Source organism: Harmonia axyridis, chromosome 2, assembly GCF_914767665.1.
Source record: "Harmonia axyridis chromosome 2, icHarAxyr1.1, whole genome shotgun sequence".
Classification (NCBI taxonomy): Eukaryota; Metazoa; Arthropoda; class Insecta; order Coleoptera; family Coccinellidae; genus Harmonia; species Harmonia axyridis.
Window position 1 is genome coordinate 39,319,673 of NC_059502.1, and position 23,928 is coordinate 39,343,600.

The 23,928-nt window shown below is 32.8% G+C and overlaps 1 protein-coding gene across 1 annotated transcript in view; it reads right to left on the reverse strand.

Moving 5' to 3' along the window:
* The window catches only part of LOC123672377 (centrosome-associated protein 350-like), a 73,417-nt gene that overhangs the window by 42,854 nt on the left and 6,635 nt on the right, over positions 1-23,928 (reverse strand). Inside the window, exon 2 of the mRNA XM_045606466.1 lies at positions 415-2,057. Coding sequence (XP_045462422.1) covers positions 415-2,057 — 1,643 coding nt within the window. The remainder of the gene's footprint in view (positions 1-414; positions 2,058-23,928) is intronic.

The following is a 23,928-nucleotide window of genomic DNA, read 5'->3' on the forward strand; positions in this document are numbered from 1 at the left end:
TACTCTACTTCACAGATTTCTCAAACAATTAAAACATATTAACCACTAAGATAATGACCATACCTCAACAAGAAAATACCGAAGACAGATTTTTTTACCCAGTTTGGAATATAAAATAATGAAATAATTTTTTTGTGTTACTATGTATTATTATAGTAAAAATGTAACTGATAAATTAGTCCGAAGGACCTCTGGTCGTTGGTCTCTTACTAACAATGGAGGATAGTTATTATTCAACACTATCTAACATGATAACCATGATGGGAACACAGCGAATACCCATGCTATCTATGTTTATTACTCTGAAAATTTATCTAATACTAATTTAACGTGATGATCGGTATATATTACCGAGGTTTGAACGCCCTTACTCAAAATTTCTTCAACTTCAAAAATCAAGAAACTAATACAAACCTTCGATTGCACAATTCTACTTTTAAAATCTTTCACCACTTGAGAATTAACTTCATTTGCTTTTGTTGTATTTCCAAGTTTTTTCAACTCTATGTTCTCACTGAAATCTTTTTGTTTTTCCAATTCTGTTGCTTCAAACTCCTTATTTTTATTATTTGTAGTAATATTAAGCTCTTTTTCAACTCCGTCATAAACGATCTCAGTAACCTTGCCACTAGTTAAAGTATTCAATAAAGACTTAATTTCCACTTCTGGATGGTCAATTTTATTTTTTACTTCTAATGGAATATTCAAAAAGTTGGGATTAGAAAATTTTGTAGAATTTGTGGAATTTGTTGAGATTCCAGAACTTGTGAAAATAACCTCAGAAGAGTCGCTATTAATTTCTTTGTTCGTATTTTCATTGATAGCTTTGCTTAGACTTTCCAAACTAGGCGATTTTAATTGAGTTACTTGTTTTCCTAAAGATTCCTCAATTTTCTTTGAAGAACTATTCCTTTTTATACTATGTCTTGAACTGTGACTAGATAAATGACTAGAATTCTGATTGTCTCCAGAAAATCGTTCGACAGGACTTGTTTTAAGTGAATCTGAGGATCGATTGGAGGGTAATATAATATTATGTTTGTATGAATTTAAATTTTTGAAATTAGTTTCAAAATCCTTCTCATCATCATAAGTACTTCTCCTTGATGTGATGGATTCTTTTTGGTTGAAAATTAACCTTCTTCTAGAATTTTCTTTTTCTCTAGAATAAGAATGGTTGGATTTTTCTGTTTTTATTTCTTCATTTGAAGTCCATTCAGATTTTTGTTTATTTCTTTGACTGGTAACAGAAGGGTTTTTTGTAGCATCACTAATAATAAAAGAAAGAATAGAATCTCTTGGAGATCGTATATAATTCTTTGAACATGAGACTTCAGTTTGTATCTTCTCTGAAGAAATATCTGCGTGTTTGGTGATATGTTCTCCAGAGAAGTTGAAAGTGTAAGATCTTTTAGAAATATTTCCTTGTTTGTCTGAGAAGTCTTCATCCATTGGTTTTCTCAGTGTGAAATTTTTAATTTTGTCAGTATTAATGGAAAGAACCCTATCACTTCTCTCACTAACAAGTATGAGTTTTTCATCTGAAACTAAACCACTTTCTGTTGAAATCTCTGGAATATTTTTTGATGTATCAGATTCACTATCACTTCTAAAATTCCCTTTGTTGTTTAGTGAATATTTTTCCCTGAAATTAATTAGAGCGAAATGTTGGAGAGCATCAGCATCCAAATTTGTTACCTTTTGAGGATTGGAATCAGATTCACCTTTTTTATCTGCCTTCAAATTTTCATTAGTTAATCTTCGTTTTTTTGTTTTTTCGTTTTTTTGAGTGTTGGACCTTGACTCCAATAGAGAACTTTGGATTCCGATGTCTTTAGATCTCACTGGAGAATTAACAACTAGCTGTAACTTTTTTTTTATGGTATTGATAAAATTGCAAGGGTATGGGTCTATTGTAGGAGGTTGAATCCATGCTGGAAATTTGATTTGCTTTTCTGTTGATGTTTGGGTTTCTTTGGACTCTTTTATGGGATGTTCTTTCAAATGATATTTCAATTCTTGTTTTCTTTCTTCTAGTTGTTTCCTGCTTCGATAACCTGAAAAATTCATTAATAATATTCTGGAAAAATATACTAAGCCACATAAAATAGGAACTATCCGTAACAGCATTATGCACAGCCATAAATCAATAAGGTTATCAAAAATGCGATTATTGTCAGTTAAAACTATACAAACTGGCAAAATTAGGGAAACAGACCAAATCTCAACAAAGTTTGTAGTTTCTTTTCTCTTGTACCCGATTTTAGCAATTTTTTTCTTCAATTAAAACTTGATTCTTCGGAAACATTGCTGCTCAGATGATGTCCTCAGTTACTTCCCCCCATGTCTTTCTGGAAATATATTGAACGTGACACCGGAAATGGCATTGATATACACAACAGTACTACGCCCCACAATCACCTTTGCGTCTTCAGCATTTTGGACGAAAACCGAAGAGGTCACCACACGCAGCAGATGCAGAAATTGCAAAAGCTGGCCTATAGTTAGAGATGAGCGATATTTCACGAACTGTGATTTAATCACTGATATCAGACTGTCACAGGTAGTCACGGTTCCGAAAAACGAATACAGAGCGTGATGGGATCACTGTTTGAACATTTCACAGATATTGGCATATCAACGTCCGTGCAATCGTAAATTATGAAGCCAGCCTGCCAGCCTGATGTTTTTATTGCTTCGGAACCTTTGTCGGCACTTATTGATGCACTCTAGCAACATAAGTTCAGTGCGAACGATTGTTTTCGAAAGCCGGACAAATATAAACAGAACGTCGAAGCAGGCTAACTAATAAAAAAACTCAAATGATTCTCTTCCTCAATTGTAATATGTCGTTGGTGGAGAATGAATAGGAATAATTGTATTTTTCTCTCGAAAAATTTATCAAATATAGTTAGGAAATTCGATTATTTAGGGACTGTTTTAACTACCCATTTCTGAGTTTTTTGTTGTGAAATTTTTAATTTTTCTCTTATTTTTTTGTTACAGTATGAGCCCCTTAACTATTTTGATATATACAATTATAAAATGAGTGTATTTTGTTTGGAGGTTGATTACTCATCATTATTATTAAATAAATAAATAAACGTCTGAATATATGCATATGGCTTATTATTTATTATTCGATGTCCTAAAAATCATACCTTTTCATTTAGAGATTTCACAATTCTTTGATTAGCTCAGAAATTAATAGAAAATATCAAATATATTTAGGAAATTTAATTATTCAATAACTGGTTTTACTATATTTTTGTACATTTCTGATTGTTACTTTTTCTGTTTTTCTCTTATTTTATTTGATGCAGTATCAGCCACTTAATATTATCAATAAATATTCACATGTGAATTATTTTATGCGTAGGTATTATTTATTCTTCGATGTTCAAAATTATTCATATCCATATTCCACAAATCTGTTACCTCTAAAGAATTAACAGAAAGACAAAAGAGCTAAGGTTTGGGTGATTCATACAAATAATAATAACAAGCACGGTCCGTGCTTAGCGTTGTGAAACGTGAACGTTCCTGTTCCTTTATGATATCAGTGAAATTAAAGCGTGATCACCGTTTAGGTATCGGATTCGGTTAGCGTTCCGTGCAGCACTGGGAGTGGGGTGACCCCACTTCCAGTGCTGCACGGAACGGAGAACAGGCGCTAACCGATACCTAAACGGTGATCACGTCACGCTTTAATTTCACTGATATCATAAAGGAACAGGAACGTTTCACAACGTGATCTAGAAATCACGGTATCGCTCATCTCTACCTATAGTGATGTTACAGGAGCTATGCATATAACTCCCTCAGCAAAGCTTGAAGTTAGACTTGCCTCACTTCGTAGCCTTCTACATTTAACAAGCCTGGAACATGGTAAATCTGGAAACATGAGTGTGGAGCTATAGTTCTTTGCAGAAGACCGGTATGTACACATGTGTTTTCGTTTTGTTTATGTTTAGTGAATGTTTCAGTGAAAAATAAAGTGTAAAATTAGTGAAATACAGTGATTTCAGTTCTGTGATCAATTTGTTTGTTAGTGTAATAGTGAATATTCTTTGGATAACTTTATATTCCTGAGAATACCTTTTGAGCTTGATTCAAGGTTCAGAAAGATGGTTAGGATATGTAATGTCCCTTCCTGTGAAAGTAATTATTTCTCTACAAAAAAATGAAAGTTATTTCAGTTGTTTTAGGTTTCCAAAAAATGGATCAGATCCATACCGCTGAAAAGGACGAGATAATACGAAACGAGAGACTTGTGAAAAGTTCCAAATTTTTCTAATACGGACCTGATTTTTTAAATTAGTTTAAAGATTAATCGATGGACCTAATGGAGTGAATCGTGTGTTCTAAATATCATGCAAGTATATGGGTGGTTCAAAAGTAAAAGTTATAAGGAATTGAAAATATTGGTGAATTCATAAACCACCCTGAATCTCGGCTATGAGGAGGATTAGACCTATTATATATAGGTTTTTGGACTCGTCTAGGGGTCTAGGGTCAGGTTTACGTATGTGCATTTACCAATGAAACACCCTGTATATATATACATATATATATATATATATATATATATATATATATATATATATTTTGATCATGTTATTTACCTGCTTTTTAATAGTCAATAGTATTTTCTTTATTTGGAAGTGTCAGGTTTTTAATGAAGTTGTTCAGTTCATATAAAAAAAAAATATATAATTATACGTTTCGGAGAACACTCTCCTTCTTCAGTAAAAATAACTCATCTGATAGTTTACAATATGAAATAATAATTAAAATTGAGGCTGTAAAAAAACACAAACATTTAAAATAGTGTACACAATAGTTTACTTCACAAAATAAGTTAATTAAAATAAATGTATCTCACCTTCAATTTCTCGTCATTTCACAATATTGGAACGTGAATGTCAAAGTCAGTTTTCTTTGGTATGTGTCACGTTTTAGGTCTTGTCTTCTTCTTTTTGTTGTGTCGGTTTTTTAAGGAGTGGTACATAAAATTGACTGAGTTGTTTTACGTCTTGTCTATCATTTACTGTTTTTTCCAAGTTTGATTGTATGTGTATCATTTCCCATATTTCTCTCTGTTTTCGTTTTGGCTCTATTGTTAGTATTTTTGTCTCGTCATAGTCGAATTCGTGTTTTTTTGTCTTTTTATGTTTGTTCAGTGCCGTTGTTGCGTTTTTTGTGTATTTATGAGCGTTGAGTCTGTCGTGTAATCTTTGTGATGTTTGTCCAATGTATTGCTTGTCACAGTTTTTGCACGGAATACTGTAAACTAGATTAGACTTCTTAGATTTGGGTGTTGAAGTTTTTAATTTAGTGAAAATCTCCTTTATTTGATTTTGAGGTTTATGGACTAATTCGATGTTGTGGGGTTTTAATATCTTCGTTATTTTATGTGATAAGTTTTTTGTGTAGGGAATTGGTATTCGTGTTTTTTGTTCTTTCTTTTCCTCAGTTATTATCGTGTTGTACAGTCTATGTATTCTTTGGTTTATTAGTGGTGTAGTCATCTTTGTAGGGTAGTTGTTCTTAATAAGTCGGTCTTTCAATTCTTTTATAATTTTTGGTCTCAATTCCGGTGATGTAAGTTTTAGGGCTCTGTCAATGTATCCAATTATTGTGCCTCGTATTTGTCCGGTGTGATGGTTGGAATTATAGTCCAAGATGCGGTCGGAGTTTTGTTTTTTATTTTTCCATTTTGTTAGTATTTTGTTGTCTTTGTTGATGAGTGTCATGTCTAAGAAGTCTAATGTTTTGTCTTTTTCCTGTTCGATCGTAAATTGTAATAGTGTATGAGCACTGTTGAAGTCTCGTAAAATGTGTTTCATTATTGTTGGTGTAGTTATTAAGAGACAATCATCAACATATCTCCTGAAAAAGGCTTTGTTGTTGTACTTTTCCATGATTTTTTGTTCTATGTGTTCCATTACACTTTGGGCAATCACACTTGATATTGGGGTTCCCATGGCTACTCCCTTAATTTGTTTGTAGAATTCATCTCTATATTGAAAATAGCTGTTATTGATTATAAGTTGAGTTGTTTCTGTGAATTCATTTTCAGGTATTTCTGTGTGTGATGTTAGTTGGTGCCATCTTTCTTTTATTGTTTCTTTCACTAGCTCAATAGGGATATTTGTGTATAGAGATACTACATCAAGTGAATATAATTTATCATTTTTGTTTATTTTTAATTTATTTAATTGTTCTTTTAGCTCTATTGAGTTTTTTATGTAGTATTCATTGTTACTGGTTGTACGTGTTAGTATTTCCGCTAGGTATTTTGATAGATGGTATAAAGGTGATTGGACACAAGACACTATTGGACGTAAAGGATTTCCTTCTTTGTGGATTTTAGGTAATCCGTATATTTTTGGTGTTTTGCTGTTGTGTATGATCAATGTTTTGTAATCAATTTCTGATATGTATCCTTTCTCTTTCCAATTCTTTATTATTTTGTTGTTTTCTTTTTCTAATGTTAGCGTCATGTCTCGTTTAGTTTTTATGTATGTAGTATTATCTTTCAATAAAATGCTCATTTTTTTCTCGTATTCCGTGTTTGTCATGATTACCGTCTTGTTTCCTTTGTCTGCTCTTGTAATTAGTAATTCGTTGTGTTCTTTGAAAAATTTTTTTGTTTTGGTAAAGTTAGTCAAATGTTTGTTGTGTCCAAATAAAGAAAATACTATTGACTATTAAAAAGCAGGTAAATAACATGATCAAAATATAAATGCAAGGGAGGAAGATTTGCACTGTTTACAATAGATACGGAATATAAACAACACACCAAAATAGAAACGTCGGCAACCAGACAAACATATTCAAGTACTACTGGCCACCTACAATCGAAAATGAAGAAATCATTGAAATTATCTGAAAAGATAGCAAAAATGCAAGCAAGGAGGATATTTTTATTGAAATGCAAACATCGGAATTTATGTCCAAATTTTTTAAGATTCAAAACCAAACACATCACTTTTACCTGTAAGTATCTCACCCGAAATTTTGAGATTTTAAAACAAAATTTTATCAAACGCACGATAAACCTACTAATTACAGACACCACTAAACAAATTAATACAATGGGTAAAGAAATGAACAATCTTATCGAGAACATTCAGAACAGTGAAACAGAGGAAACAATACAGGAACTCACGAATCAAATACATAGAAGACAGACATACATAATAACAGAATGTACAAAAACCCACAACAAAAAACTAGAAACACTGACTAGGAGAACAAACATACAAGGAGACACAAAATATTTGACAGACGATACAATAGAGAACATCACACAAACAACACTCCCCCCATATGTAATTGATACTCTCAAATTGGGAGCAAAATTTGCCATAGAAGACAATAACATCGGAAAAGTCCCAACACACCAAATATTGGCACATATTGAAGGAGGAATCACAAAATTACCAACAGACGAACAGAATGACATACGAATGAAAGTATCACAAACACTGAGTTCACATATAAAAAACATAAAGGGACAAAAACAGAGACACAACAAACATTTGACTAACTTTACCAAAACAAAAAAATTTTTCAAAGAACACAACGAATTACTAATTACAAGAGCAGACAAAGGAAACAAGACGGTAATCATGACAAACACGGAATACGAGAAAAAAATGAGCATTTTATTGAAAGATAATACTACATACATAAAAACTAAACGAGACATGACGCTAACATTAGAAAAAGAAAACAACAAAATAATAAAGAATTGGAAAGAGAAAGGATACATATCAGAAATTGATTACAAAACATTGATCATACACAACAGCAAAACACCAAAAATATACGGATTACCTAAAATCCACAAAGAAGGAAATCCTTTACGTCCAATAGTGTCTTGTGTCCAATCACCTTTATACCATCTATCAAAATACCTAGCGGAAATACTAACACGTACAACCAGTAACAATGAATACTACATAAAAAACTCAATAGAGCTAAAAGAACAATTAAATAAATTAAAAATAAACAAAAATGATAAATTATATTCACTTGATGTAGTATCTCTATACACAAATATCCCTATTGAGCTAGTGAAAGAAACAATAAAAGAAAGATGGCACCAACTAACATCACACACAGAAATACCTGAAAATGAATTCACAGAAACAACTCAACTTATAATCAATAACAGCTATTTTCAATATAGAGATGAATTCTACAAACAAATTAAGGGAGTAGCCATGGGAACCCCAATATCAAGTGTGATTGCCCAAAGTGTAATGGAACACATAGAACAAAAAATCATGGAAAAGTACAACAACAAAGCCTTTTTCAGGAGATATGTTGATGATTGTCTCTTAATAACTACACCAACAATAATGAAACACATTTTACGCGACTTCAACAGTGCTCATACACTATTACAATTTACGATCGAACAGGAAAAAGACAAAACATTAGACTTCTTAGACATGACACTCATCAACAAAGACAACAAAATACTAACAAAATGGAAAAATAAAAAACAAAACTCCGACCGCATCTTGGACTATAATTCCAACCATCACACCGGACAAATACGAGGCACAATAATTGGATACATTGACAGAGCCCTAAAACTTACATCACCGGAATTGAGACCAAAAATTATAAAAGAATTGAAAGACCGACTTATTAAGAACAACTACCCTACAAAGATGACTACACCACTAATAAACCAAAGAATACATAGACTGTACAACACGATAATAACTGAGGAAAAGAAAGAACAAAAAACACGAATACCAATTCCCTACACAAAAAACTTATCACATAAAATAACGAAGATATTAAAACCCCACAACATCGAATTAGTCCATAAACCTCAAAATCAAATAAAGGAGATTTTCACTAAATTAAAAACTTCAACACCCAAATCTAAGAAGTCTAATCTAGTTTACAGTATTCCGTGCAAAAACTGTGACAAGCAATACATTGGACAAACATCACAAAGATTACACGACAGACTCAACGCTCATAAATACACAAAAAACGCAACAACGGCACTGAACAAACATAAAAAGACAAAAAAACACGAATTCGACTATGACGAGACAAAAATACTAACAATAGAGCCAAAACGAAAACAGAGAGAAATATGGGAAATGATACACATACAATCAAACTTGGAAAAAACAGTAAATGATAGACAAGACGTAAAACAACTCAGTCAATTTTATGTACCACTCCTTAAAAAACCGACACAACAAAAAGAAGAAGACAAGACCTAAAACGTGACACATACCAAAGAAAACTGACTTTGACATTCACGTTCCAATATTGTGAAATGACGAGAAATTGAAGGTGAGATACATTTATTTTAATTAACTTATTTTGTGAAGTAAACTATTGTGTACACTATTTTAAATGTTTGTGTTTTTTTACAGCCCCAATTTTAATTATTATTTCATATTGTAAACTATCAGATGAGTTATTTTTACTGAAGAAGGAGAGTGTTCTCCGAAACGTATAATTATATATTTTTTTTATATGAACTGAACAACTTCATTAAAAACCTGACACTTCCAAATAAAGAAAATACTATATATATATATATATATATATATATATACAGGGTGTAACCAAATAAGTGTAAAACATTTAAGGAGGTGATTCCTCATCGAAAAAAAGATAGGGTCTTTCATATAAAGAAATTTCATTGGAGCATCCCTTGTTAAGATACAGCCCTTTAAACGGGGTACATAAAATTTGTATAACAATTTTTTTCACAAGCACTAAAAGAGTTACAACATTGAAATTGACCTGACGTTTTCTACTACCAAAAAGACACTTAGCCAGTTATTTATTTGGTTTACCCCATGGTTGTGAGGGGTGGAAAACGCAACCCCTAAATTTTATTTCCAATGTAACTTTTTGTCTTATTATTCGTTTACCATTTAAAAATTTATTCCCGATAGTCTGTTTCATTCTAAACAAATGTCTCTTGTGTGTTTTGCCCAAAATGAACCAGTTCGCAGCAAGAAATTATTTCACGAACAACTACAGAAATACATCGTCATTATAACTGCGAAAATACGAAACTAATCTATCTATCTTTACAACCATGGGGTAAACCAAATAAATTACTGGCTAAGTGTCTTTTTGGTAGTAGAAAACGTCAGGTTAATTTCAATATTGTAACTTTTTTGTGAAAAAAATTTTTATACAAATTTTATGTACCCCCTTCAAGGGGCTGTATCTTAACAAGGGATGCTCCAATGAAGTTTCTTTATATAAAAGATCCTATCTTTTTTTCGATGAGGAATTACCTCCCTAAATGTTTTACACTTATTTAGTTACACCCTGTATATATATATAGGAAAGGTAATATTTCTTGTGCTATATTTGATTTATTGAAAGTGTAATTTCCTTGGGTTTAGAGCACATTGAAATTCAAATATTTACATTTTATTCAGTGAAATCAACATATGTTTCGGCGTAAAATAAGCCTTTTTCGAGATTGTATATCATTACAGTTGGACATCAACATCTAAAATATATTAAAAATTGATTATTATTCATTTTTTTCCCTTATATCTATGCTCACTTACTAGTCTCGTAAAGATTTTTATTTTATTGAGTTGACTTGAGTTTTTATTAAAGGAATATTGCTAGAATAGTAAGTGAGCATAGACATAAGGGAAAAAAATGAATTATAACCAATTTTTAATATATTTTAGATGTTGATGTCCAACAGTAATGAGAAATGAACCGAATTCTGATTCAAAACAGTGAATTACTGCAAGATAAATTTAAATTTCTGGAATCGGACAGGAGTAATATGATTATAAAAAACAAAAAACATAATTCCACAAGTGAAAAAAACATAAACAAGATTGAAATACAAGAAACTCAAGAAAAGAGAGAAGGAAATACATCGTCAAAGAGTAGTTACGTTAGATCTACGTTAGAAGTGATACAAAAGAACTAAGAGGTGAAATGTCGCAAACAGATGTACTTCGATAGGTTTTCAAAAGAACGGAAGATAAGCAATATGACAAAGAAGTAGACGGAGAAGGAGATCGAAATAAACAAAATAATGAACGACTGTTGTCAAAAGAAAACAAAACAAACCAAAAATATTAGGTACAGGAATCAGCAACAAGGACTTTTCAGCAAAAGAAAGGAAAGCATGGTTTTTCATCAACAGAATAAATCCACATGTAACAGAAGAAAACATAGTGAAATATATTACGTCGAAACCTGGATTTAATGAGGAACCTGTTGAAGTGAAAGAATTATCTTTTTTGAAAAAGAGGAGTGACCTCAAGAGTTTTTTAATCAAGGTCCCTATTCAAAGAAAAGATGAACTCTATAAGACTGAGTTTTGGCCTAGAAATATAGGTATTAAACGTTTTAATTTTGAAGTTTACAAGAAAAATTGCAAATCCGATGATTTTTTATAGAAAACTTCAAGCACTGTATAATCCATCAAAATATTCAGTGCTTGAGTAATTCATTAACAAGTAATATTTAATAATTAATTTATTATTAATTAATTAAATCAATAAAAATGGCGCACGACGGTGACGTTAGTGAAGACGATGCTACTAAAAATTGCAAAGAATTAGAGTTTAAATGCTTTCAGTGCAAGAAAAAAATAGTAGATTCAATAAAGTGCTACAAATGCTGTGAAATTTTTCACCCCAAATGTATGGAACAATCCGCAAACCAGAAATCAACGATGTGCAAGCACGAAGAGAGTAATATCGAGAAACTTGCCAGAGAATTAAGAGAAATCCAGTGTAAAAACAACTTGATCAACATGGATGTTTCATACTTAAAAGAATTACTCAAAGAAAGCCAAGAAAAGAATAAAATATTAATGGATAATAATGCTCTACTACTAGAAAAGATCAAAACACAAAGTGAAAAAACCAACACAAAAAACGAGAAAAAAGAGATAAAGAAAGTAAACAATGCGAATCAAGAAAACACAACTGAAAGTAAACAAAACAGTAACAGTAAATCTACACCTACCTATGCTGAAATGACAACTGAACTACCGCAGATGACAAGTAATGTCAAAAATGACAAGCAAAAAGAATCAAATGTAAACAAACAAAGCGTCAAAAACAACAGTAGCGAAAATCCTGCATCTAATAAAACAGGCCAAAAAGCGGAGGAATGGCTCACAATAAGTTACAAAAACCGAAGTAATAACAAGAACAATTTGATATGCACAGGAAACAAAAAAATAGAAAGCTCAACTATAAAAGGGGCAACTAAAAAGAAATGGATTTACGTCGGAAAAATACAGGGAAAGGACATAACAGAACAAAACATAAAAGATTACCTACAGGAGACCCACAAAATGGATGGAATGGAGGTGAAAAAACTAAATACCCAAGGCAAAAATTCTGCATTTAGTATAGGCGTTCCCACAGAACAAGCATTCAAATCATTATGCTGTGCAGAAATGAGGCCAGAGGGTGTACTCATAAGGGAATTTTCTTTCCGAAATTTATTTCGAAAATCAGAGCAGTGAAAAAAATGAAAACACCCAAACAAAGTAGAGAAGACATGGTAATTATTACACAGTGGCACACATCATCCAATCACTGAGTACTTCAAAAAATAGCCTAGAGCACTTCACCAAAGAAACAAACACAGATTTTCTGGCATTAACCGAACATTGGATGTCGCAGGAACAACTTATAGCTCATAACCTCAGGGAATACAAACTTATTACAAGTTTTAGCAGAGAGCTAAACAGACATGGAGGTTGTGCAATCTTTGTTAGAAATAATCTATCAGACAAATGTAAAATGCGACAAGATTTGAATAATCATACTGTACCTTATGTCTTAGAGTGTTCAGCACTGGAATTTGAAGGACAAAACAATACAAGACTGATTCTTGTATCGACCAAACACATTTCCAGACAAAATTGACATCTTCTTTGAGAAACTTACATCAATATTGAAGAAACTAAGTACCGAAAAAAACAAAAAATTTATAATCACAGGCGATCTCAACATAAATGTGCTTAATGAAGAAAATAGGAACACTCAGATACTGCAGTCCATTTTGGACACATATAAACTGAAACTGCTAATCAAAGAGCCAACAAGAATAACACCCAGTTCAGAAACATGTATTGACAACATCTGTACAAATATTGAATATGGCACGACTTCCATCATACAACCACATGTATCAGATCACCTCGCCCAATGCTTTACGTTTAAATTGGATAATACCCCAAAGGATATTAGACCAAAAATAATACAAACCCGAAAATATAACAAAGAAGCGGTGAGCAAATTTAACCAAGAACTTTTAGCGATAGATTGGACCAACATTTATCAAACGAAAAAAGTGAATGATATGTGGAACCTCTTCCTTTCCACATACCACAGCCTATTTGAAATATCATTTCCCTACAAAACTACAAAAATAAATCCAAGACCAGGTATTCCGTTCAATAAAGATCCAGAAATTCAACATATCAAACAACAACTAGATATTCTATTCATTGCTTCAAGTAAGAGGCCAGAACTGATAGAGGATTATAAGAAACTAAAGAAAACATATGACAGAGCAATCAGGGAATTTAAACAAAACTACTACTCTAAAAAAATATAATCATCAAACAATAAAACAAAAACAACATGGCAAATCATTAATAGTTTGAAAGGTAGTTTTAGTAAAGAAACTACACCAACTATTCCAACTGGCAATCCCCAAAATATTGTAGATAGGTTCAATCATGATTATGTCAATATGGCCCCCAATCTGAGTAAAAATCTCCCTAAAGTTGAACATTATACAAAAATCCAGAGAAACGAAAAATCAATGTTTGTTTTTCCAGTCACATCTGAAGAAATAATAAAAACAGTGATGTCAATGAAAAACAACTCGTCAAGAGGATATGATGAAATTCCCATGGGCATAATAAAAAAATCCATCAAACCGATCGCAGATACACTTGCTCACATGATTTACAGATCACTCACAGAAGGAATATTTCCAGAACTCTTGAAGATGGCATTGGTGAAACCAATTTACAAAAATGGCTGCATCGAACAATTAGAAAACTACCTTCCAATAAATATGTTAACATCATGGTCTAAAATATTCGAGAAAATACTGGCAAATCGCCTAATATCCTTCTTCAAGAAAACTAAAGTGCTATCCGTTCATTAACATGGATTTATAAATGGGAAAAGTACAGAAACTGCAATATACGAACTACTGCAACAAATCATAGAGGCAATTGATGATGGACAAATTCCTCTGGCATTGTTCCTGGACTTAACAAAGGCGTTTGACTGTGTTGACCACACAATACTACTAGGGAAACTATAACTATATGGCATCAGAGACAACCAACTGAAATTATTACGAAGTTACCTAGAGAATAGAACACAAAAAGTCACAATAACAATCAATGATTTAACATATATGTCCTCAGAAGAAGAAGTCACGATGGGAGTCATACAAGGAAGTATCCTAGGACCTTTTATCTTCATAGCCTATATCAATGACCTTCCAGCTGTACTGGTAACTATCCAAGAGATAATAAAAGATATCGTAAAGCAATGCAAAACCAACATAACAATTTATGCAGACGATACTAACATCCAAGCATCTGCAGAAAAGGTACATACAGTAACACAAAATGCTGATATCATCTTTGGCCAAATCGAAAACTGGTGTACAAGAAATGGACTTATTTTGAACACAAGGAAAACGGAATGCACATTTTTCCACACAGAGAGAACAAAATACACCATTCCTGACAGCGTAACATTGAGTAACATAAAGACAGTACCAGCTGAAAAAGTCAAATTTCTAGGAATCTGGCTGGATAATAACATGAAATGGAAAGTACATATCGAAAAATTGAATAAAAAATTGAATACAGTAATCTATACACTCAATGTTATGAAACATCATGTTCGAGAAAAGGAGTTGAAAATACTGTTGTTTGACAATTTTCAATCGCTTATATCTTATGGAATCATATTCTGGAGAAATAGCACACTATATAATCATTCATCACTGGTATTCGTGTCCTGACTTTTTAAATATTCAACTATGTAGTGGCAAAGAGGACAGGGGAAATAAAAATCCTTAATGAGATGCTGACGTTTCGACCTTTATTTCTGGTCTTTTTCAAGGCTGGAAACAGAACGACATTGAAAATATGGGGCGTAACATAGTGCCATAATATAAAAAAATAGTATACTTTAGTAGGTATAGAAACAAAATACAACAGAGCAATATAAAAACATACTTAAAAACACATACCTATTCATATGGATTATCCCTCATAATATTCTGAGGTGGAGATAAAACTGTGTCGTCAATTTTTTAAAAACTCGATATATAGGTCCATTAGTCAATAGATAAAATTATTCAAAATCTTTCATTAGAATTTTAGGGTGTTGAAAGATATTTCCTATAATAAACAACTAAACCAGTCTCCGTATCATCTGTCATAATAATAATAATAATAATAATAAATCGTACTTTATTTCAAATCAGATTACATAACAAAATCATGAAAATGAAGTGAAACAGTGTCATATATATATATATATATATATATATATATATATATATATATATATATATATATATATATATATATATTTTATCCCGTATAACTTGCCATATTATAGGGCTCTAAATTTAATAGGAACTTGTATATTTTCTTCTTGAAAGTTCTGGTGTCCTGAATTGCTTTTATATTGCCAGGCAACGAATTGAAAAGTTTCAGGCATCTGTATTCCACTTGTTTTTGGCTTGTTGATAATTTGAATTTGGGAAATATGTAGTCCAAACTTCTAGTTTCGTGGAATGATTTTTCATTTCGATATTTTTGGAAAAGATGGTCGTTTTTCTTCATAAACAACAAGCACTCATGTATATATAAGGCATATATTGTCAGTATTCCATTTTTCTTGAAGTAAGTTCTACATGATTCATTGTATTTCAGATTGTTCACTATTCTAAGTGCTTTCTTTTGCAATATGAACAAATTTTCTATATTTGATGTTCCATAGAAAATCATTCCAAATCATATACATAGCGTCGAGCGTCATATGGTAATCTAATATCACAGAAAGAGTTATGTTCCTGAAATTCATCAAGAACGAATCATCCGTTTATCTCTCTAAAATGTTGTGATATATTGTGCTTAAATTCTGTACATCAGTCCTCAAATTTACCGTCTCGTTCAAAGAAATATGAATCATCTCGCCGATACATCTCCTTTTATAATTTTTTTCCTTTTCTAAGATGGTGACGTTCTCGAAATCGAAATTGTGGTTTTCGTTGAAGTGATGAGCAGCTAGAGCGGTTTTTTCATTTTTATCTTTATTAGTGGGTCTACAATCATATCTGTGCTGGTAGACTCTATTTTTAAGATACTGTTTGGTCATACCTATGTAGCATCTGCTGCAGTATTTACAAGGGATTTTGTATATTAAATCGGACTGCAAACCATCTGGAGTTTTATCTTTGATTTTTGAGAAAAGGGAACTGACGCATTTCAGTGGATAGAAAGCCAGTCTTGTAGAAGGGTTAGTTTGTTGTAACGCTGTGCTCATGTTTTCAGCTAGACCCTGTATATAAGGAAAACGGTAATATCTGGTTCGTTCATCATCTTTCGAGCCTGCATCGTTAGTGAGCACTTTCCTTTTATATTAATTAAGAACACGTTTGACCAAGGTTGTTGGGCAATTATTTTTTGTTAGTAACTCAGTTATTTTCAGTTCATTTTCTCTGTGAAATCTTTCATCACTCAAATGAATAGCACGGAACATCAAGTTTGTTATCGTTGCTATCTTTTGGGATGTGGGGTGTTGTGATCGGTAGTTCAACATTCTACCAGACGAGGTGGGTTTGGTATACCAATTGGTGCTTATGGTTCCATCTTCATTCCGAATCAACAGTATATCTAAAAATGGTATTGTTGCCTCGGACTCCCGTTCAATGGTGAATTGCAATTTATGATGAACGTTATTGAATTTGAGGAGTAATTCGTCCGATTTCCCTTTCGGTATTGAGAAAATCGTGTCATCTACATATAATTTAATGAAATGGACATCAAAGGTTAGCGTTCCTTCAAGATGGCGGAAAGAGCGGGTGACACGGTAGATCGCTCCGAAGAAAACGCCGATTCTGAAATAAAAAGCATGCAAAAAAGCGGCAGATATTTCAAATGCTGTATGAAGAAAACATATACTACGTATATATGTAAAAATTGCGGGGGTGCCTATCATGAATCCTGTGCAAGAAGACTTATGGAAAAGGATGGTCTGTCATTCTTGGACGGAACATACGTAAAGTGTTGTGAAAATAATGAATTTACCAATACCACTGGCGAGAAACCTGAAATTGATATAGAAAATAAACAAGAGGACAGTGAAAGCCAAAATCTTATGATGGAAAATGTCAAAATGAAATGTGAAAATAAGATGTTGCAGGCAGAAATACAAAATCTAAAATATATTCTGAAGGAATATAAGGAAAGTAGAACGTCTTATAAACGAGATGAATGACAAAAATATGATACTGAAAGAAAATAATCAACTATTAATTGGAAGAATTGCACAATTGCAAAAAGAGGCTGAAAAAAGAGAGACAGCAAAAAATAAACATAACATAGACAAAGGGAACAGAGATAACATAGTACGGACCACAGAACTAAAATTATCGAATACGTCAAAATCGAACATCGCCGACAACCAGAAAAGTCTGTCAACTGCAGAAAACGGAACATCGATGACACATGCAGAAATATTGACAACCAATAATAAACAAAACCTAAAAATTCTTGAACGTGAATGTCAAAGCCAAAAACTGATACCAGTTTCTTCAACTAACACCGATAAAGAAAAACCTCAGCGTGAACAGCAGCAATCTATGAAAAAGCAAAACGATCAAAATAACTCAATTAATGATGGTAACATGGATAAGAGAGCCGAAAATGAAAGCATAGAGCGAACGCTTGAGGAAAAGTGGACAGAAGTTGAATACAAGCACCAGAGAAGAACCAGAATTAGACAATCAAGGCCAGCCCCAATCAAAGGTGAAATGGACATTTTCAATCTGAAAATAGCTGAACAACAGTGCTGTTTATTCTTGTCCGGTCTGAATCCGAATACAACATCTGAGCAGGTTAAAGAGTGCATAGATGAAACATTCAAAATCGACTGTAAATGCGAAAAAATGAAAACAAGGAAAGACAAATTTAAGAGCTCCTTCAAAATCTACATCCCAGTTGACTCAAAGAATAAAGTCCTCAGTGGAAATATGTGGGGAAGAGGTATTGTGATTAACCATTTTCTCCACCTAAGACGAAACTTCAGCAAGGAAGCGAATCAAGTGGCTGCCTAAAGATATTACACCAAAATATCCAATGCATACGAAACAAAGTAACAGAAATAGAGCTTCACCGAGCATTGGATGAATAAACAAGAAATGGAGTTACTGAATATACCAAAATATAGAATTGTATCACATTACTCTAGGGAGAAATTCATACATGGGGAACATGTATCTTTGTCAGGGAAGATCTTGATGGCTTCCTGGAGCTATCTGTGATTAACAAAATGAGTGTGGAAAAGGAGATCGAGGCATCCTGTGTTCTCAGTAAAACAAGAAAACTAATAATCTTGTCTGTGTATAGGACATGCTTGGGCAATATCCAGGTATTTGTTAATAAGTTAGATCAGATGCTTTTTGAAATAGAAAAAAACTATTCTGGACATAAAGTGCTAATATGTGGGGATTTAAATATAAACTTGATGGAAGATACTGAAACAAAACGAAACTTTTTGGATCTGCTCAATATCTATGGTTTCAATCCAACAATAAATGAACCTACCAGAATCACAAGGACAAGTGAAACATTAATCGACAATATATTTGCTAACACTGATGAGTATAAAAATAACACTAATATAAATTCACTCTTATCTGATCACATGACTCAAGTTATTACACTGAAAGTTAGCAACGTTTCTCATCAAAGAACTTTTGAGAAGAAAAGACTGTTTACTCACACCACAATGCAACAGTTTTTTAACAGCTTGCAAGAGGCATCGTGGCAGAGTGTGTTGGAGGAAATGGACCCAGATAAGTCATACAACTGTTTTTCCGAAATAATGAAAATGTATCTAAATTTGATGTTTCCACAGAAAAAATGCACAGTTAAAGGGATTACGCAGGCATGGATAACCAATGGAATAAAAACATCAAGTAAAAGAAAAAGAATAATCTGGAAAGAAGTGCAAGAAGGTAAAACAACATTGGATTATTATAAGCGGTACTGTCATATACTCAAACAGATTATCAAGCAAGCTAAACTACTCAGTAATAGGAAATATATAATGGAAGCTGAAAACAAAAGCAAAGCTACTTGGAATCTAGTAAAAAGTGCAACAAATAAACGTAGTACACATGATACTATTTTCAACTCATTTCCTGAAGAAAACGAAGAAGTTTTACTGGACAGAATTAATTCATTTTTCATTAACTCAAATGCCAAGAATAATAACATCAAGACTAATATTAAGAACATTAAGCCTTGCAGTAAAACTATTTTTCTGAGTCCAGTCGTGGAACAAGAAGTATATCAATACATCATGAAACTAAAAAATAAAAAATCGGTTGGATATGATGAAATACCTGTGGAAATCCTCAAAAAATGTGCAACAGTTATAACAATACCCTTAACACATATAATTAACCAAACCATCCAAACAGGAATATATCCACAAAAGTTGAAAGAAGCGCTCATAATACCTATACATAAGAAAGGCAAGAAGGAAGTATTTGATAACTATAGACCTATATCACTTCTATCTAATATCAATAAAATTTTCGAAAGAATAATATTCGACAAATTTATCAAATTTTTTGAAGATAACAACATACTGGTAAAATAACAATGTGGTTTTAGGAAAGGTCAGTCTACTATAAATGCAATATACCAGGCATTGAAAACCATCATCAAATCATTGAATCAGCAACATACCACAGCGGCCTTATGCTTAGATTTGTCAAAAGCTTTCGATATGGTTAATCATCAGAGGTTGCTAGCGAAAATGGAAAAATATGGAATAAGAGGTGTGGCACTAACCCTAATGAAAAATTATCTAACCAACCGAACTCAAAGGACAATAAGCAGGAGTAAAGATGGAGAGATCAAAACATCTAAGTTAAAACAAGTAGAAAGCGGAGTCCCCCAAGGTTCTATTCTGGGACCACTACTTTATATACTATATACGAATGATCTAGTTCAAACCACAGACAACGATATGGTTATATTTGCAAATGATACCACAATAGTATGTGAAGCTGAGGATGGAAAAGAGTGTCAATTAAGTATTGAGAACGACATGAAGAACATTAACAAATGGTTTAGCAACAACAACTTAATGCTTAATTTAAAGAAAACTAAACTTGTTTTATTCAGAGGAAGGAATGATCAAGTCAATCTGAAACATCAAGACACTAAAATTGAAACAGTTTTTAGTACACCTTTCTTGGGAATAATTATTGATCGAAATCTAGACTGGAAAGATCAGATAGACAAGACTGCAACAACTATAGCACGCCACTGCTATGCCCTAAGGATTGTCCGAGATACAGTGGGAACAGATGCTGCATTAACCTCTTACCATGCATACATCCATTCAACAATTAGATATGGAATAATCTTCTGGGCAAGATCTACAGAAAGTGAAAGGATATTCAGATTACAAAAAAAGTGTATAAGAGTAATTTTTGGAATGCGAAAATGGAGACCTGTAGGACAGTGTTTAAAAATCATGGTATACTAACCCTATATAGTATGTATACGTATATATGAATCCGTAATATTCGTAATCAATAACATCAGCGAATTTAAAAATTTAGAACATCCATATAATACCAGAGGGAAAAACTATCTCATTGAAGAAAAGGCTAATTTTACATACTTACAGAAAAACGTAACATATAGCCTACTAGCAATCTGGAATAAGCTACCAGAAAATTTTAAAAATCGAACACTGCACAGAAGAGTGGACTCAAACGTTTTCTCATGAAAAAATGCTACTACAGTGTAGATGAGTTTCTTCAGGACAGTAACTTCGAGGAGCTGTAAACTCTGATGTAAAATGAATTATATATATTTTTTTTCTTTGTATTTCTTTGTAAGTTGACGAGGTCAACACTGTATAGTTTAAGACTGAATAAACTTTTCTCTATCTCTCTCTCTCTCTCTCTTATCGTTATTACTTCATCCATAACCAAGGCGGCTAGTGTGCCGCTAGCCGGATTTCCCATGGCTGCGCCATCAATCTGCACATATATTACACCGTTAAAGGAGAAGTAACTAGAGTCAAAAATGTACTCAACTATTTTGCAAAATAAATTTTGTGGAATTGTTGTATATGCAGATATATATTGCCATCGTTTCTTTATAATGTGCAAAACTAGGGCTTTAGGAATATTGGTATATAACGATACAACGTCGAGTGACACCCATTCACTTTCCTTAGCTACTCTAATTTCCTTGACGAATCTACAAATCTTTGGAATTCGATATACAGGGTGAGTCTTTGACTTGTACATATATTTTAACCGAATATTCTTGAGGTCAAAAGAAACACTTTTTTCAATTACCATTAAAAAAAAAAAATATTCAACTATGTAGTGGCAAAGAGGACAGGGGAAATAAAAATCCTTAATGAGATGCCGACGTTTCGACCTTTATTTCTGGTCTTTGGCCTTGAAAAAGACCAGAAATAAAGGTCGAAACGTCGGCATCTCATTAAGGATTTTTATTTCCCCTGTCCTCTTTGCCACTACATAGTTGAATATTTAAAAAGTCAGGACACGAATACCAGTGATGAATGATAACGTTGGCGGCTTTTACCAATCCATCAGGAATGAATACGGAAGAGACATAGTGGAACTGTTGAAGATGTGGAGTAACACCAACAAGAAATTGGCCGCGGTGAGGAATCGAAGAGTCTTTCGTCTCAAATGCAGGCAGAAACAAATTTCACCTGGTCATATTGCTAATAATTTTAAGTTTTTACATGCACTTAAAGCTGACAGAAATCCTTTTTTTCGTGATATTGATAAATGAACATCTAGGTTTCAAAAATCAGTACTTAATGTAGAAATTGACATCACTATATGGAAGATCAAAAAACTCGAATACGATTACAATATCATAAGGAATAAATTGGTAACGTCTATTCCGCCCCAGTTGTTTAACACAATATCTGATAGATCAAAAGAAGACTACAACAAACCAAACTATTCAAACTGATTAAAGAGAAGAATTTGAAAAAACTCAGTGATCTATGTAAAGAGACGGCCATATTCAGAAGGGGGATGCATAATAATTTTATTTTTAATTATACAAATGTAGTTTTGCCAGAACCTGTCAAAGATATTCTGAGTGCGGGTCCTAAATTCGCAATACCTATTTCCCCAAGAGAATGTCCTATACCTACGCTAATCAAGGACATCGAATTTTGTATTGGTGATCAAGTTGAATTAACCGAAGTGGACAAAAACGTTTTAAGTGGCATAACCACTAACATCTTGACTAACTATTTGGCTCGATCTGCTAATGAAGGTCCATATATGAAACAGACATACCTAAATTATGTATTAACAAGTAGGTTCCTCAAACAACATCCTGATTGCGTTGTTATGCGAGCTGACAAGGGAAACTCCACAGTTATCATGTATAGAGATGAGTATATCTCATATATGGAGAATTTATTGTCTGATACAGAAACATATAAAATAACGCCTAGTGACCTAACAAATAAATTTCAAACTTTGGCCAATGAAATCGTGAAAGAACTTAGGGATGTGGGCGCCATTGATGAAATGAAAGCGAAACATCTAAAATGTCATAACTCGGTTATTCCAAAGTTATATGGCCTTAGAAAAACTCACAAGGAAAATATTGCCATTCGACCTGTGGTCAGTTGTATAGGTGATCCATCATACAACCTGTCCGAATATATTCATGATATTTTATCTCCTGTCACTACATCATACGAATACAATATATCGAATTCCAAAGATTTGTAGATTTCGTCAAGGAAATTAGAGTACCTAAGGAAAGTGAATGGGTGTCACTCGACGTTGTATCGTTATATACCAATATTCCTAAAGCCCTAGTTTTGCACATTATAAAGAAACGATGGCAATATATATCTGCATATACAACAATTCCACAAAATTTATTTTGCAAAATAGTTGAGTACATTTTTGACTCTAGTTACTTCTCCTTTAACGGTGTAATATATGTGCAGATTGATGGCGCAGCCATGGGAAATCCGGCTAGCGGCACACTAGCCGCCTTGGTTATGGATGAAGTAATAACGATAAGCTTAAGAACGCTAACCTTTGATGTCCATTTCATTAAATTATATGTAGATGACACGATTTTCTCAATACCGAAAGAGAAATCGGACGAATTACTCCTCAAATTCAATAACGTTCATCATAAATTGCAATTCACCATTGAACGGGAGTCCGAGGCAACAATACCATTTTTAGATATATTGTTGATTCGGAATGAAGATGGAACCATAAGCACCAATTGGTATACCAAACCCACCTCGTCTGGTAGAATGTTGAACTACCAATCACAACACCCCACATCCCAAAAGATAGCAACAATAACAAACTTGATGTTCCGTGCTATTCATTTGAGTGATGAAAGATTTCACAGAGAAAATGAACTGAAAATAACTGAGTTACTAACAAAAAATAATTACCCAACAACCTTGGTCAAACGTGTTCTTAATCAATATAAAAGGAAAGTGCTCACTAACGATGCAGGCTCGAAAGATGATGAACGAACCAGATATTACCGTTTTCCTTATATACAGGGTCTATCTGAAAACATGAGCACAGCGT